This window comes from Procambarus clarkii, chromosome 39, assembly GCF_040958095.1.
Source record: "Procambarus clarkii isolate CNS0578487 chromosome 39, FALCON_Pclarkii_2.0, whole genome shotgun sequence".
In the NCBI taxonomy this organism is placed as follows: Eukaryota; Metazoa; Arthropoda; class Malacostraca; order Decapoda; family Cambaridae; genus Procambarus; species Procambarus clarkii.
Window position 1 is genome coordinate 12,519,658 of NC_091188.1, and position 16,969 is coordinate 12,536,626.

The 16,969-nt window shown below is 50.2% G+C and overlaps 1 protein-coding gene across 1 annotated transcript; it reads left to right on the forward strand.

Moving 5' to 3' along the window:
- Positions 1 to 15,615: 15,615 nt before the first annotated feature.
- On the forward strand, positions 15,616 to 16,260 carry LOC138372535 (serine/threonine-protein kinase 17B-like). Its single transcript, XM_069338007.1, has one exon. It carries the CDS (start codon positions 15,616 to 15,618, stop codon positions 16,258 to 16,260), a length of 645 nt encoding a protein of 214 aa, XP_069194108.1.
- The last annotated feature ends 709 nt before the right edge of the window (positions 16,261 to 16,969 follow it).

Here is a 16,969-nt window from a genome sequence, read left to right on the forward strand (position 1 = left end):
GATGATGGAATAAAATAGAATCATTTCGAGTTAGCACGCTATATACTGTAGGTTGAAAGTTACGCCCGCACGATGGCTGCAATGTGGGCGGGAGCGGGCGGTGCCCCGCGGGATCCCAACCACACACCTCTCCACCCACTCCTAACCCACCCACACCCCTACCTCTCCACCCACACCCCTACCTCTCCACCCACACCCCCCACCTCTCCACCCACACCCCCCCCCACCTCTCCACCCACTCCTATCCCACCCACGCCCCACCTCTCCTTTCTCCCCTCTGATCGTCCGTCACAGGAACACTCGCCTCCAGAGTTCCTCGCAGGAGAGGCAATAATTCGCACAGTCTTGTTTCGGAAACTTGTTCCAGAGTTAAGGAGCCAGACGGAGGGCCAACACAGCTTAGTCCAGTACCTGGGAGGCACTGTTCCAGCCCTGAGCTGTTGCCATGTTGTTCCAAGCCGCCATTTTGTTGCCTCGCTTGCACGTGCAACATCCCGCCGGGGAAGCACGGTCATTTGCAATTGGTCGTGAACTGCTGGAAGGCTGGAATTGGCGGGTCAGCGTCAATTACCACAGCATTCCCCTCCTGAACTCTCCAGTCGATCTCTATGCACTTTCAGATGATTGTGGGGTGTTGGATTGATCAAATTGGAGTCAAATAACATTCTAATATCCTTCTACCGAACCACTCAGCCGGCCTTTGTGCATGTCGAGATGATTATATTGTTCATGTCGAGTTCTTATATTGATCAAATTGATGTAAGTTTCCATGACTACTGTCCGCTGCTGAACCACACAGCCCACCCAGTACACTCCCTGCTGATTGTGTCGGAGTGTCACAATCAGTGGAGGAGATTCGCGCTGATTGGACTCCTCCGAACTGTCGGAGGAGTCCAATCAGCGCGAAGGGCTCCTCCGCCACACTACAGTACTTGGGTGATCTCTATGCGTTTAGAGCAGCGTGAGCAGCGTGTAGGAGTCACGCCCACACCTGCCCTCCCTCGCCCGCCCTAGGGGGAAGGTCAGTGCGTGTTGGAGGGGATCGTGACCCGCTAGAGGGGACCCAGTTCATGTCAGGTGTCGTTTCGAGTTGTCTATCAACTCCCTGAAGCCTCAGATATCCAGAGCACCGCTCCTGTGCCAGGTAAGCCTACTACGGGCTCACCATAGCCCGTGCTACTTGGAACTTGTTCCGGGTAGTTGGATCTATAACAAAAACAACTCAGATATCCTCACTTAGGGCTGAGCAAGGTAGCGGACGTCAGGGCTTCAATTATCATGCTGAACGCTAATTATATGAAGAGCGCGCTAAAGCAGTACGACTATATAGTCTATAGTGTCTGGAAGAGCTATGCTGACACGATAACAAGTAAACCCTACGTAAGGAAATACCAAGTTAGAGAAAAAACTTTATTTGGAAAAGTTTACATCTTTAAGGACTTTATTAAATGCACGAGGCTAGTAAATAAAGGCTAATAAAGGAATTAAACGGAAGGAAAGAGAGAGTGATAAAAGGGGCTCAGTTAAGCCACTTTAAAATTAGTATATATATATATATATATATATATATATATATATATATATATATATATATATATATATATATATATATATATTTATGTAGGTAATGAGATAGCAGTCCTAAATTGTCCTTGATTACAGTCACTGATGTTGCCGTGTTTGTTGGCTGCGGTTTCTCTATTCTATACACTAAACTGTACGGATGTTATTTGATGTATAGATGATATTTGATAAACATCGCCGACCTGATGAAGCGTCGACGATGTTCAGGGCAGATGTTGTTCTTGTTGATTTAGGGGCGACGATAATTGAGGGATCGGATGCCCCCCGGCGTACCCGTGAAGGGTTAATCGCAAGCCTAATGCCGAAATGAGTGTCGCTCATCAGCGGAAACTAATGTGCCTCGCGGCCAATGAGCACACTGGTGGGCAGGTGACTGGGGAGTCCCCAGGAGTCCCTCAGGGTGACAAGCACCGGCCCCGCCCCACACAGACAACACTGGGGAGCCCCAGGAGTCCCTCAGGGTGACAAGCACCGGCCCCGCCCCACACAGACAACACTGGGGAGCCCCAGGAGTCCCTCAGGGTGACAAGCACCGGCCCCGCCCCACACAGACAACACTGGGGAGCCCCAGGAGTCCCTCAGGGTGACAAGCACCGGCCCCGCCCCACACAGACAACACTGGGGAGTCCCAGGAGTCCCTCAGGGTGACAAGCACCGGCCCCGCCCCACACAGACAACACTGGGGAGTCCCAGGAGTCCCTCAGGGTGACAAGCACCGGCCCCGCCCCACACAGACAACACTGGGGAGTCCCAGGAGTCCCTCAGGGTGACAAGCACCGGCCCCGCCCCACACAGAACACTGGGGAGCCCCAGGAGTCCCTCAGGGTGACAAGCACCGGCCCCGCCCCACACAGAACACTGGGGAGCCCCAGGAGTCCCTCAGGGTGACAAGCACCGGCCCCGCCCCACACAGACAACACTGGGGAGCCCCCAGGAGTCCCTCAGGGTGACAAGCACCGGCCCCGCCCCACACAGAAGACTGGGGAGCCCCCAGGAGTCCCTCAGGGTGACAAGCACCAGCCCCGCCCCACACAGAACACTGGGGAGCCCCCAGGAGTCCCTCAGGGTGACAAGCACCGGCCCCGCCCCACACAGAACACTGGGGAGCCCCAGGAGTCCCTCAGGGTGACAAGCACCGGCCCCGCCCCACACAGACAACACTGGGGAGCCCCAGGAGTCCCTCAGGGTGACAAGCACCGGCCCCGCCCCACACAGAACACTGGGGAGCCCCAGGAGTCCCTCAGGGTGACAAGCACCGGCCCCGCCCCACACAGACAACACTGGGGAGCCCCAGGAGTCCCTCAGGGTGACAAGCACCGGCCCCGCCCCACACAGACAACACTGGGGAGCCCCAGGAGTCCCTCAGGGTGACAAGCACCGGCCCCGCCCCACACAGACAACACTGGGGAGCCCCAGGAGTCCCTCAGGGTGACAAGCACCGGCCCCGCCCCACACAGACAACACTGGGGAGCCCCAGGAGTCCCTCAGGGTGACAAGCACCGGCCCCGCCCCACACAGACAACACTGGGGAGCCCCAGGAGTCCCTCAGGGTGACAAGCACCGGCCCCGCCCCACACAGACAACACTGGGGAGCCCCAGGAGTCCCTCAGGGTGACAAGCACCGGCCCCGCCCCACACAGACAACACTGGGGAGTCCCAGGAGTCCCTCAGGGTGACAAGCACCGGCCCCGCCCCACACAGAACACTGGGGAGCCCCCAGGAGTCCCTCAGGGTGACAAGCACCAGCCCCGCCCCACACAGAACACTGGGGAGCCACAGGAGTCCCTCAGGGTGACAAGCACCAGCCCCGCCCCACACAGAACACTGGGGAGCCCCCAGGAGTCCCTCAGGGTGACAAGCACCGGCCCCGCCCCACACAGAACACTGGGGAGCCCCAGGAGTCCCTCAGGGTGACAAGCACCAGCCCCGCCCCACACAGAACACTGGGGAGCCCCAGGAGTCCCTCAGGGTGACAAGCACCGGCCCCGCCCCACACAGAACACTGGGGAGCCCCAGGAGTCCCTCAGGGTGACAAGCACCGGCCCCGCCCCACACAGAACACTGGGGAGCCCCCAGGAGTCCCTCAGGGTGACAAGCACCAGCCCCGCCCCACACAGAACACTGGTGGCCCCAGGAGTCCCTCAGGGTGACAAGCACCAGCCCCGCCCCACACAGAACACTGGGGAGCCCCAGGAGTCCCTCAGGGTGACAAGCACCGGCCCCGCCCCACACAGAACACTGGGGAGCCCCAGGAGTCCCTCAGGGTGACAAGCACCGGCCCCGCCCCACACAGAACACTGGGGAGCCCCCAGGAGTCCCTCAGGGTGACAAGCACCGGCCCCGCCCCACACAGAACACTGGGGAGCCCCAGGAGTCCCTCAGGGTGACAAGCACCGGCCCCGCCCCACACAGAACACTGGGGAGCCCCCAGGAGTCCCTCAGGGTGACAAGCACCGGCCCCGCCCCACACAGACAACACTGGGGAGCCCCAGGAGTCCCTCAGGGTGACAAGCACCAGCCCCGCCCCACACAGAACACTGGGGAGCCCCAGGAGTCCCTCAGGGTGACAAGCACCGGCCCCGCCCCACACAGACAACACTGGGGAGTCCCCAGGAGTCCCTCAGGGTGACAAGCACCGGCCCCGCCCCACACAGAACACTGGGGAGCCCCAGGAGTCCCTCAGGGTGACAAGCACCGGCCCCGCCCCACACAGACAACACTGGGGAGCCCCAGGAGTCCCTCAGGGTGACAAGCACCGGCCCCGCCCCACACAGACAACACTGGGGAGCCCCAGGAGTCCCTCAGGGTGACAAGCACCGGCCCCGCCCCACACAGACAACACTGGGGAGCCCCATGAGTCCCTCAGGGTGACAAGCACCGGCCCCGCCCCACACAGACAACACTGGGGAGCCCCAGGAGTCCCTCAGGGTGACAAGCACCGGCCCCGCCCCACACAGACAACACTGGGGAGTCCCAGGAGTCCCTCAGGGTGACAAGCACCGGCCCCGCCCCACACAGAACACTGGGGAGCCCCCAGGAGTCCCTCAGGGTGACAAGCACCAGCCCCGCCCCACACAGAACACTGGGGAGCCACAGGAGTCCCTCAGGGTGACAAGCACCAGCCCCGCCCCACACAGAACACTGGGGAGCCCCCAGGAGTCCCTCAGGGTGACAAGCACCAGCCCCGCCCCACACAGAACACTGGGGAGCCCCAGGAGTCCCTCAGGGTGACAAGCACCAGCCCCGCCCCACACAGAACACTGGGGAGCCCCAGGAGTCCCTCAGGGTGACAAGCACCGGCCCCGCCCCACACAGAACACTGGGGAGCCCCAGGAGTCCCTCAGGGTGACAAGCACCGGCCCCGCCCCACACAGAACACTGGGGAGCCCCCAGGAGTCCCTCAGGGTGACAAGCACCAGCCCCGCCCCACACAGAACACTGGGGAGCGCCAGGAGTCCCTCAGGGTGACAAGCACCAGCCCCGCCCCACACAGAACACTGGGGAGCCCCAGGAGTCCCTCAGGGTGACAAGCACCGGCCCCGCCCCACACAGAACACTGGGGAGCCCCAGGAGTCCCTCAGGGTGACAAGCACCGGCCCCGCCCCACACAGAACACTGGGGAGCCCCCAGGAGTCCCTCAGGGTGACAAGCACCGGCCCCGCCCCACACAGAACACTGGGGAGCCCCAGGAGTCCCTCAGGGTGACAAGCACCGGCCCCGCCCCACACAGAACACTGGGGAGCCCCCAGGAGTCCCTCAGGGTGACAAGCACCGGCCCCGCCCCACACAGAACACTGGGGAGCAAAACCCAAAACTCGGCACCCAACTAAAACGCAGAAAGTCATCCAATGCCTCCGCGGCAGAGCAGCAGCCAGCTGCCCACCACGGCTGAGGGCACACCAGGAGCCCACCAAGACCCACCACGGCCGAGGGCACACCAGGAGCCCACCAAGACCCACCACGGCTGAGGGCACACCAGGAGCCCACCAAGACCCACCACGGCTGAGGGCACACCAGGAGCCCACCAAGACCCACCACGGCTGAGGGCACACCAGGAGCCCACCAAGACCCACTACGGCTGAGGGCACACCAGGAACCCACCACGTCTGAGGACACACCAGGAGCCCACCACGGCTGAGGACACACCAGCTGCCCACCACGGCTGAGGACCCACCAGGAACCCACCACGGCTGAGGACACACTCAGGAACCCACCACGGCTGAGGGCACACCAGGAGCCCACCACGGCTGAGGACACACCAGGAGCCCACCACCTCTGAGGACACACCAGCTGCCCACTACGGCTGAGGACCCACCAGGAACCCACCACGGCTGAGGACACACTCAGGAACCCACCACGGCTGAGGACACACTCAGGAACCCACCACGGCTGAGGACACACCAGGAGCCCACCACGACTGAGGACACACCAGCTGCCCACCACGACTGAGGACACACCAGCTGCCCACCACGACTGAGGACACACCAGGAACCCACCACGACTGAGGACACACCAGGAACCCACCACGACTGAGGACACACCAGCTGCCCACCACGACTGAGGACACACCAGGAACCCACCACGACTGAGGACCCACCAGGAACACACCACGACTGAGTACACACCAGGAACCCACCACGACTGAGGACACACCAGCTGCCCACCACGACTGAGGACACACCAGCTGTCCACCACGACTGAGGACACACCAGCTGCCCACCACGACTGAGGACACACCAGCTGTCCACCACGACTGAGGACACACCAGGAACCCACCACGACTGAGGACACACCAGGAACCCACCACGACTGAGGACACACCAGCTGCCCACCACGACTGAGGACACACCAGGAACCCACCACGACTGAGGACACACAAGGAGCCCACCACGACTGAGGACACACCAGGAGCCCACCACAACTGAGGACACACTCAGGAACGCCAAACGACAGTATCGAAATCCAAAATCGCGAAACAGAACGTGATCCACTCGTGGTGAAGATTGAACCAGGTGGTTCACCGGGCGTGGGAGGTTGTAGCGTGAGGCGCCACTGGGGCCAGATTCACGAAACCACTTACGCAAGCTTTAACGAACCTGTACATCATTTGTCAATCTTTGACAGCTTTGTTTCCAAGTATTAAACAGTTAATGAGCTCCGAAGCACCAGGAGGCTGTTTATAACAATAACAACAGTTGAATGGGAAGTTTTCATGCTTGTAAACTGTTTAATAAATGTAACCAAAGCCGTCAAAGATTGAGGAAAGATGTACGCGTTCGTAAGTGCTTGCGTAAGTGCTTTCGTGAATCTGGCCACTGGCCTACACTTCTGGCGAGTAATGTCAACTGCCATATGGTAAAAACACCCGTCTATAGTGTAAACTTGTGTAAACCTGTCCCATTTAATGTAAGCCGTAGACATCTAGTGTAAATTTCCTCTACATTGTGTAAAACACCATTCCTTCCCCCCCCCCCCCTCCCATTTCAAATCCTTATCCTGACCCCTTCCAAGTGCTATATAATCGTAATGGCTTGGCGCTTTTCCCTGATATCTCTCCCTCCCTTCCTTATATGTAGCGTAAACTGCCAAATAGTGCAAACTTCCACAAAGTGTTAACTTTCATATAATGGAAATTAATGCATTATAAACTCCGACAGTATAGTGAAAACGTCTATCATATATTGCAAACTTCTGTCATATTGTTATATATATATATATATATATATATATATATATACATATATATATATATATATATATATATATATATATATATATATATATATATATATATATATATATATATATATATATATATATATATATATATATATATATATATATATATATATTAAATATGACCGCAAAAGTAAGATTAATAATTCTAACACGAATTTTCTCAATATTTCTTATGTTTCTTTTCACTGTCGATGGTAATTGAAAAATCAGTTCTCCAAAATTAATTTTTATTTCTAGTCTGACGCGACACTTGAACGCGTTTCGTAATAACTTATTACATTTTCAAAGCCTTTAGTTTACACACACACAACTATAACCTGCAAACACTAAACAGAGTTCTACTATGCTATCATTTAAACAGGTTTCATCTTATATACCCGCATTTGGGTGAGGTGATATGTTACAACAGTTTTGGATGAGGTGAACAAAACTTTCAACACGAGATAAAGCAAACTTTCAACACAAGACAGAACACGAAACAATGGGTATAAATTGGGTAAATTAAAGGGAAGAATGGAAGTAACTGCAAAGGGTCTATTGGCCCATATTTCTTGATGCTTCTATATTGGAGCGGAGTCTTGAAGTGGGTAGAATATAGTTGTGCATTTAATTGGCTGTTGATTGCTGGTGTTGACTTCTTGATGTGTAGTGCCTCGCAGATGTCAAGCCGCCTGTTATCGCTGTATCTATCGATGATTTCTGTGTTGTTTGCTAGGATTTCTCTGGTGATGGTTTGGTTGTGGGAAGAGATTATATGTTCCTTAATGGAGCCCTGTTGCTTATGCATCGTTAAACGCCTGGAAAGAGATGTTGTTGTCTTGCCTATATACTGAGTTTTTTGAGGCTTACAGTCCCCAAGTGGACATTTGAAGGCATAGACGACGTTGGTCTCTTTTAAAGCGTTCTGCTTTGTGTCTGGAGAGTTTCTCATGAGTAGGTTGGCCGTTTTTTTGGTTTTATAGTAAATCGTCAATTATATCTTCTGATGTTTTTCTGTAGGGATAACGTTCCTATCAACAATATCTTTCAGGACCCTTTCCTCCGTTTTATGAGCTGTGGAAAAGAAGTTCCTGTAAAATAGTCTAATAGGGGGAATTATTAATTCCCCCTATTAGACCTATAAGATTAATAATTCGTGTTAGAATTATTAATCTTACTTTTTCGGTTATATATATATGGTCAGGGCTGTGAGGCCCTGACCATGACGGCCGACCTGAACGGGTCAAAACTGAAGATCTCTTCTCACACTGGTCGCCACCTGGCTAAGAATTTGGATAAATGACAGAGGACAGACAGTCTTGGCGAGAGTTGCGCTCTTAAGATGGGAGTGACCTTGTCCTTCATACAGTAGGTTTTGCAACCTGTGCTTGCTAGGTTCAACACCGTCTTCGTGGTCTTAGATGAGTTAATTTCCATCCCCCAAGATGCCAATTTCGTCATTATAACCTCTAGGGACAAAAAAATCATTTGCTCTCTTGTATATGAAAAGATTACAGTGCTGTCAGCAACATAGGCTAGAGCTTCAAGAATGAGGAGTTGTAGATCTTTGAGTTAGACATTCCACAACCAAGAGTCAAGTACACAAGCCTGTGGTATGATGGCCCTGAGTAACCTTCAAATTATGTTCTCTCTCTCTCTCTCTCTCTCTCTCTCTCTCTCTCTCTCTCTCTCTCTCTCTCTCTCTCTCTCTCTCTCTCTCTCTCTCTCTCTCTCTCTTTCTTTCTCTCTCTCTCTCTCTCTCTCTCTCTCTCTCTCTCTCTCTCTCTCTCTCTCTCTCTCTCTCTCTCTCTCCATAAGTGGAGGAGTTTGGTGGAGTCTGGGAGGGTCTGTTGTGGTGATCTGGAAGTCGTTGTCTAGTTGGAGTCTGAGGTAATTTGTGCAGGTTTCCTGGAAACATTTCTGGAGTTGGTGGACGTGGGCGTCTGTAATGATGTGTGTTGGAAGTCTGGAAGCTCCGGCGCGGCTAAGGGTTCAGAATCGTTTACTTTGGAGGTGTAAAACATGTGTGGTGTGATGGTGGTGATGGTGATCCGGGTTTCCATTCCCTTGTGGAGAATGCATACCTCATGCACTCCTCCCATTCACCACAAAACGTTTTCTGACGTTTATATTTGGTAGCAGAAAGGTGACACTGAAGCTGTTTATATAGTCGTCTTTTTAACGCATATAATATGTTGATTTCAGTCAATTAAATAGTAGAAGTTTTTAGCAAACGTACAAATGTCGTATTTGTACGTTTCTAATTTAGATAAGAAACGAATACCTAATGTGTGTGTGTGTGTGGAAAGTACTGATTGGTAAGCAGTACTTTTCTTTTTTACTATTCAGTGTGTTTGCGTGTGTGTGTGTGTGTACTCACCTAATTGTACTCACCTAATTGTGCTTGCGGGGGTTGAGCTCTGGCTCTTTGGTCCCACCTCTCAACCGTCAATCAACTGGTGTACAGATTCCTGAGCCTACTGGGCTCTATCATATCTACATTTGAAACTGTGTATGGAGTCAGCCTCCACCACATCACTTCCAAATGCATTCCATTTACTAACTTGTGTATATGTGTGTGTGTGTGTGTATGCGTGTATGTATGTGTTTGATGTGTGTTTTTGTGTGTTTGGTGTGTTTGTGTATGTGTGTTTAGTATGTGTGTGTGTGTGTGTTTAGTATGTGTGTGTGTGTGTGTGTTTAGTATGTGTGTGTGTGTGTTTAGCATGTGTGTGTGTGTGTTTAGTATGTGTGTGTGTGTGTGTTTAGTATGTGTGTGTGTGTGTGTGTTTAGTATGTGTGTGTGTGTGTGTGTTTAGTATGTGTGTGTGTGTGTGTGTTTAGTATGTGTGTGTGTGTGTGTGTTTAGTATGTGTGTGTGTGTGTTTAGCATGTGTGTGTTTGAGTTGGTGTTTGTGATGGTGTTTGTTTGTGTGTGTTTGTGTTTGGCGTATTTGTGGGTTTGGTATGTATCTTGTATCTTGAGGTTATATTGAGATGATTTAGGGGCTTATCATCCCCGGGGCCCGGTCCTTGACCAGGCCTCCTTTTTGTTACAAACCCCCAGGAAGCAGCCCATAGCAGGTGCTAGCTCCCGGGTACCTATTTACTGCTAGGTGAACAGGAGCAACAGAGCGAAAGAAACTCTGCCCATTTGTTTCGCCGCAGCCGGAAATCGAACTCGGAACCTCAGGACTACGAATCCCGAGCGCTGTTCACTCAGCCATCAGGGCCCCCAGATGTGTGTGTGCGTGTTTGTCTGTGTTTGTGTGTGTGTGTGTGTGTGTGTGTGTGTGTGTGTGTGTGTGTGTGTGTGTGTGTGTGTGTGTGTGTGTGTGTGTGTGTGTGTGTGTGTGTATGTGTGTGGGTGTGTGTGTGTGTGTGTGTGTGTGTGTGTGTGTGTGTGTGTGTGTGTGTGTGTGTGTGTGTGTGTGTGTGTGTGTGTGTATGTGTGTGGGTGTGTGTGTGGGTGTGTGTGTGTGTGTGTGTTTGTGTGTGTGTGTGTGTGTTTGTGTGTGTGTGTGTGTGTGTGTGTGTGTGTGTGTGTGTGTGTGTGTGTGTGTGTGTGAGTGTGTGTGTGAGTGTGTGAGTGTGTTGTGTCTGTGTGTAAACTGAGTAACAGAACGAGAGGTGATTGATTTGATTGTTGCTGCCGGCGGCGGCTAGTTTATTGTGCACCCTATACTCATCCTGTGAGCGGTAGCGCAAAAAGCATTACAGAGGGCACAAAAGGTCTTTATTAGACCTCATCTTAGATTATTACATAACCAATTTCATCTATCCTTCACACCTTATAGTTACAATGTCAGCTAGTTACAGAGAAAGGGCTATTTCATGAGCTATATATTTACAGTAAGTCATTATACATTAATGGTAGGTCTTAACACTAATACATAATAGTTTGACCAATGGAGATAGTCATAGGGTAGCTTCTGTTTATTATTAGTCCTCACAATACACTACTTGTTTCTTCATCTCATATGTCGTTTATCTACTGGAAGCGAAATGTGGATACAGTGCAAGAATTTCAGGTAATTTATCCATGGTAATAAGATAGGTTGCCATATCATACAGAGTGACCTTAGATTTATCTCTAAATGGCTCAATTTTACTACAATCCAAGATATAGTGTTCGAGTGTGTGTCCCTGTCTTTGTCCACACACTTTACACTTTACTTCATCTAGATCCCTATACAAGCCGAAATGTCATACATACTTGTAGCCAAGTCTTATACGAGCTGTCAACATCTGTTGTTCTACTGACTTTGTTACTTGCCCCATACACATGTTTTACTTCACACATTTCATTGTGATGAACAATGAACCTGCTAGTTCCAGTTTGCACAGTTCTACTTTCTTCAAATCTATCCAGGAGTTCTTGTCTAATGACACTTTTAAGGGACCTATTTGATAACTCAAGATTAAACGAGGGGTGAGCTCTTATTCATCCAAGACTAAGATCCTCTCACCAAGCCCTTTGACTCATGACTGACTTACTCATCCAAGACTCACGTTCTCACCCTTCTGCCTCAGGGCACTAAAGCAAATATGTGACAAAAAATAACTCATCCAATTTGGTGCCTTCTTTTGATCATTGTAATTCTTCTGTTACTTCTCTGTAAGCAAATATATTTCACACACATCTATAACATACATTTATCCTCTTGACATCCTTCCTCATTAATCCAAGTGTTAAGTTATCCTTCTTAGTCCGTCCTCATACGTGATCACATCCATGTATACTGACCTCAGTGTTCTCATCCATGTATACTGACCTCAGTGTTCTCATCCATGTATACTGACCTCAGTGTTGTCATCCATGTATACTGACCTGAGTGTTCTCATTCATGTATACTGATCTTAGTATTCTCATTCATGTATACTGACCTGAGTGTTCTCATCCATGTATACTGACCTGAGTGTTTTCATCCATGTATACTGACCTGAGTGTTGTCATCCATGTATACTGACCTGAGTGTTCTCATTCATGTATACTGATCTTAGTATTCTCATTCATGTATACTGACCTGAGTGTTCTCATCCATGTATACTGACCGTTCTCATCAATGTATACTAACCGTTCTCATCCATGTATACTGACCGTTCTCATCCATGTATACTGACCGTTCTCATCCATGTATACTGATGTCGTGAGGTGGTTGTTTTGTCATATTTCAAACCTAATCATAACGACGCCAAAACTGTGGTAGTGAGAGGGAAGGTGGTGAAGGGTAGGGAAGGTGGTGAAGGGTAGGGAAGGTGGTGAAGGGTAGGGAAGGTGGTGAATGGTAGGGAAGGTGGTGAAGGGTAGGGAAGGTGGTGAAGGGTAGGGAAGGTGGTGAAGGGTAGGGAAGGTGGTGAAGGGTAGGGAAGGTGGTGAATGGTAGGGATAGTGGTGAAGGGTAGGGAAGGTGGTGAAGGGTAGGGAAGGTGGTGAAGGGTAGGGAAGGTGGTGAAGGGTAGGGAAGGTGGTGAATGGTAGGGATAGTGGTGAAGGGTAGGGAAGGTGGTGAAGGGTAGGGAAGGTGGTGAAGGGTAGGGAAGGTGGTGAATGGTAGGGATAGTGGTGAAGGGTAGGGAAGGTGGTGAATGGTAGGGATAGTGGTGAAGGGTAGGGAAGGTGGTGAAGGGTAGGGAAGGTGGTGAATGGTAGGGAAGGTGGTGAATGGTAGGGATGGTGGTGAAGGGTAGGGAAGGTGGTGAAGGGTAGGGAAGGTGGTGAATGGTAGGGAAGGTGGTGAATGGTAGGGATGGTGGTGAAGGGTAGGGAAGGTGGTGAAGGGTAGGGAAGGTGGTGAATGGTAGGGATGGTGGTGAAGGGTAGGGAAGGTGGTGAAGGATAGGTAGAGGTAGTGAAGGGTGGGGAAGGTGGTGAAGGGTAGGGAAGGTGGTGAAGGGTAGGGAAGGTGGTGAAAGGTAAGGAAGATGGTGAAGGGTAGGGAAGGTGGTGAAGGGTAGGTAGAGGTAGTGAAGGGTGGGGAAGGTGAAGGGTAGATAATGTGATGAAGGAGAGGTTGGATAGTGAAGAAGAGAGGGGAGAGGAAAGGTGAACAAGGAGAGGGAAGGTAGTGATGATGATGATGGATGCAGATGGGGGTACCTAGTAGTTCCCGGAGAGTGAAGATGGTTACAGTGATGAAGACAGTGTGTAGTGAAGATGGCTACAGTGATGAAGATAGGGTGTAGTGAAGATGGTTCCAGTGGTGAAGATAGTGTGTAGTGAAGATGGTTCCAGTGGTGAAGATAGTGTGTAGTGAAGATGGTTCCAGTGATGAAGATAGTGTGTAGTGAAGATGGTTACAGTGATGAAGATAGTGTGTAGTGAAGATGGTTACAGTGATGAAGATAGTGTGTAGTGAAGATGGTTACAGTGATGAAGATAGTATGTAGTGAAGATGGTTACAGTGATGAAGATAGTGTGTAGTGAAGATGGTTACAGTGATGAAGATAGTATGTAGTGAAGATGGTTACAGTGATGAAAATAGTATGTAGTGAAGATGGTTACAGTGATGAAGATAGTGTGTAGTGAAGATGGTTACAGTGATGAAGATAGTATGTAATGAAGATGGTTACAGTGATGAAGATAGTGTGTAGTGAAGATGGTTACAGTGATGAAGATAGTGTGTAGTGAAGATGGTTACAGTGATGAAGATAGTGTGTAGTGATGATGTGGTCTGCGGCTCCCGAGCAACGCCGGGTAACCCGTCAAGTGTATCTATAACGGAGATCACAGAAATTTACAAAGAAAAATGATCTACTTCGCAGATAAAATTTACGTAGATAAACTTATAAAGCGTTATTCCTGAGAAATATACAAAACATTCCTTCCATACAGAGAGAAAATTATAACGCTAGTTCAACAATTTCGCAAAAATAACACTTTGGCATTGTTCATCCACTCTTATCCACTCCACTCAACTCCACTCAAATCCTATAAATGACTTCATTAACTTAACATGAATCAAGAAAATAGTTCCAAGCAGATATTCACTACCATTTTGTAACTACTGCAGCAGACGTGGTACAGAATATTACCAGATCTCCATCTGGGAATGTTACCTGTTATGTGCCAGATAATGTGATACACGGTGGTACGGGGCCGCTCCCCACACCACAGTGTCACCCATACTGTAGTTCAGTGTCAACACGCCATCACCACTATACCAGTAGACGATAAGGCTGAAATCATTGGTGAAATCCTGGGGATGAGGGGGGGATTTGCAGCAAACGTTCTGATTAACCCCAGCGGATTATCCAGAACGCAGGTTCGATCCCCCCCTTCCCCGGATTGCTCCAGTGATTTTAGCATTGATTTTCGACGCCAGTGTAGTTTCCTGGTGAGAATCATAGGATGATCTCCCATCGTTCCTGTACCCCAGGTTGGGCACTATTCCTTCCACCCGTCCCATCCCAAACCCTAATCCTGACTCCCTACCAAGTGCTACATAGTCCGGAAAGCTTGGCACTTTCCCTTCCCTTCGAGAGAATCTCTGGCGCCAGGAAAGGGAAGGGAGCTATCAAGAGAAACGCCAAACCACTACGACTATATAGCATTTGGGACGGAGGGATGAATGGTGCCCAACCACTTGGATACTGTATACATAACTGTCTGAGTGCCCTGTAGGGCATGTTAATACCCAGAACTAAGAGGCATGAGTTATGAGGAAAGGTTGTGTGAACTGCACCTCGCGTCGATGGAAGACAGAAGAGCTCGGAGAGACATGATCACCATAGACAAAATTCTTAGAGGAATTGACAGGGTAGACAAGGATGGATTATTTAACATGGGTGGTACACGCACAAAGGGACACAGGTGGAAGCTGAGCACCCAAATGAGCCACAAAGACATTAGAAAGAACTTTTCAGTGTCAGACTATTTAGTAAATGGAATTCACTAGGATGTGATGTGGTGGAGGCTGACTCCATACACGGTTTCAAATGTGAGTACAACTAGGTGAGTACACTTTTACATACGCCTTCCTAACAATAATCCTAAATACATAAAATCCACACCCTGTAACCCCTCACTATAACACTCCCCGCTAACCTAACTATATTACTGCATGTAGGATATTACCCGAGCTGCATCCGCTCACACCACGTCAACACAACAAGAGCGACATCATGGGGTGTTGTTCATGTAAACGCGAGAAGTCTTCTCTTGCCAAACGTTAGCTTAAATTACATGGCGATAAGCAATGGATAAAGAAGCATAAGAAAGTTCTTAAGGTTCGGGAGCTTGGAAGAGGCGCCTTTGGGAAGACTGAACTTTGGAACCTTCCCGGTCTCGACACCCCGGTTGTCCTTAAGATTATGCGTAACCCAGTAACCGGGACCAGAGACATGCTGAAAGAGGTGGCATTCCTGGAGCTGCTGGACGGTGCTGGGGGAGCACCCTATGTGCTGTGCACCTATCCTGAGGAGGCGTGTTTCTTCATGACCTACGCCGGCGCCGATAATCTGGACAGCTTGCTCAAGAAACATAGAAGAGGGGTCGTCCACATGGACGATCAGTTTTTCCTGCTGATAATTAAGGAAATGATCGTTAAACTGATGGAAATACACGAAAAGAAAGTGGTGCACGTGGACCTAAAATCCAATAATATTATTATAGATCGCAGCGACCCAATGGCGCCCAAGGTTTCTATTATAGACTTCGGAGTCTCTACTTTCGTTGGACAAGACTCCCCCTTTGGAACCATTTACTCAAACGAGGTTGATAAAGAGTTGAAAGAGACTCCGTGGTACGCATATGAGACGATGATGGGTTGGCCCCTCACCTGTAGCGCGGATGTCGTCGGCTTGTCTCTAATGATCCAGGAGATCGTTCGAGTCATGGTGCGCAAGCCTCGCAAACTTGAGACACTTGCAAAACGGGGAATGAACCGCAACAGAACAAGGAGGCCAACAACAGAAGAGCTGTTGAACTCTACCCTCGATGCTATCTCAAGTTATTGAGAGCCCCCCCCCCCCTGAGCAGGTTGCACACTACTCTCGATAATAACCCAAGTTATTGCAAGCCCCCTATTGTTGAGTGAGTTGCCTGGACAGTGGCATGCATATAGCTATACACCCTTATAGGAAAAACAACAAAACGAAAAAAAAATGTACAAAATAAAAAAAAAGTGTGTGTGTGTGTGTGTGTACTCACCTATTTGCACTCACCTATTAGTGTCTGCAGGATCGAGCATTGACTCTTGGATCCCGCCTTTCGAGCCATCGGTTGTTTACAGCAATGACTACGGTTCTATTTCCCTATCATACCTAATTTTAAAATTATGAATAGAATTTGCTTCCACGACTTGTTCCTTATGTGCATTCCATTTTTCCACTACTCTCACGCTAAAAGAAAACTTCCTAACATCTCTGTGACTCATCTGAGTTTCCAGCTTCCACCCATGTCCTCTCGTTCTGTTACTATTCCGTGTGAACATTTCGTCTATGTCCACTCTGTCAATCCTCCGGAGTATTTTATACGTTCTTGACATGTTCCCCCTCTCCCTTCTTCTTTCTAGTGTCGTAAGGCACATTTCCTTCAGGCGTTCCTCATACCCCATCCCTCGTAACTCTGGGACGAGTCATGTTGCAAACCTCTGAACCTTTTCCAGTTTCTTTATATGCTTCTTCAAATGGGGACTCCATGATGAGGCGTCATACTCTAAGACTG

Coding starts and splice junctions, on each gene's coding strand:
- LOC138372535 (XM_069338007.1), top strand. CDS start 15,616: ATGCGTAACCCAGTAACCGGGACCAGAGACATGCTGAAAGAGGTGGCA.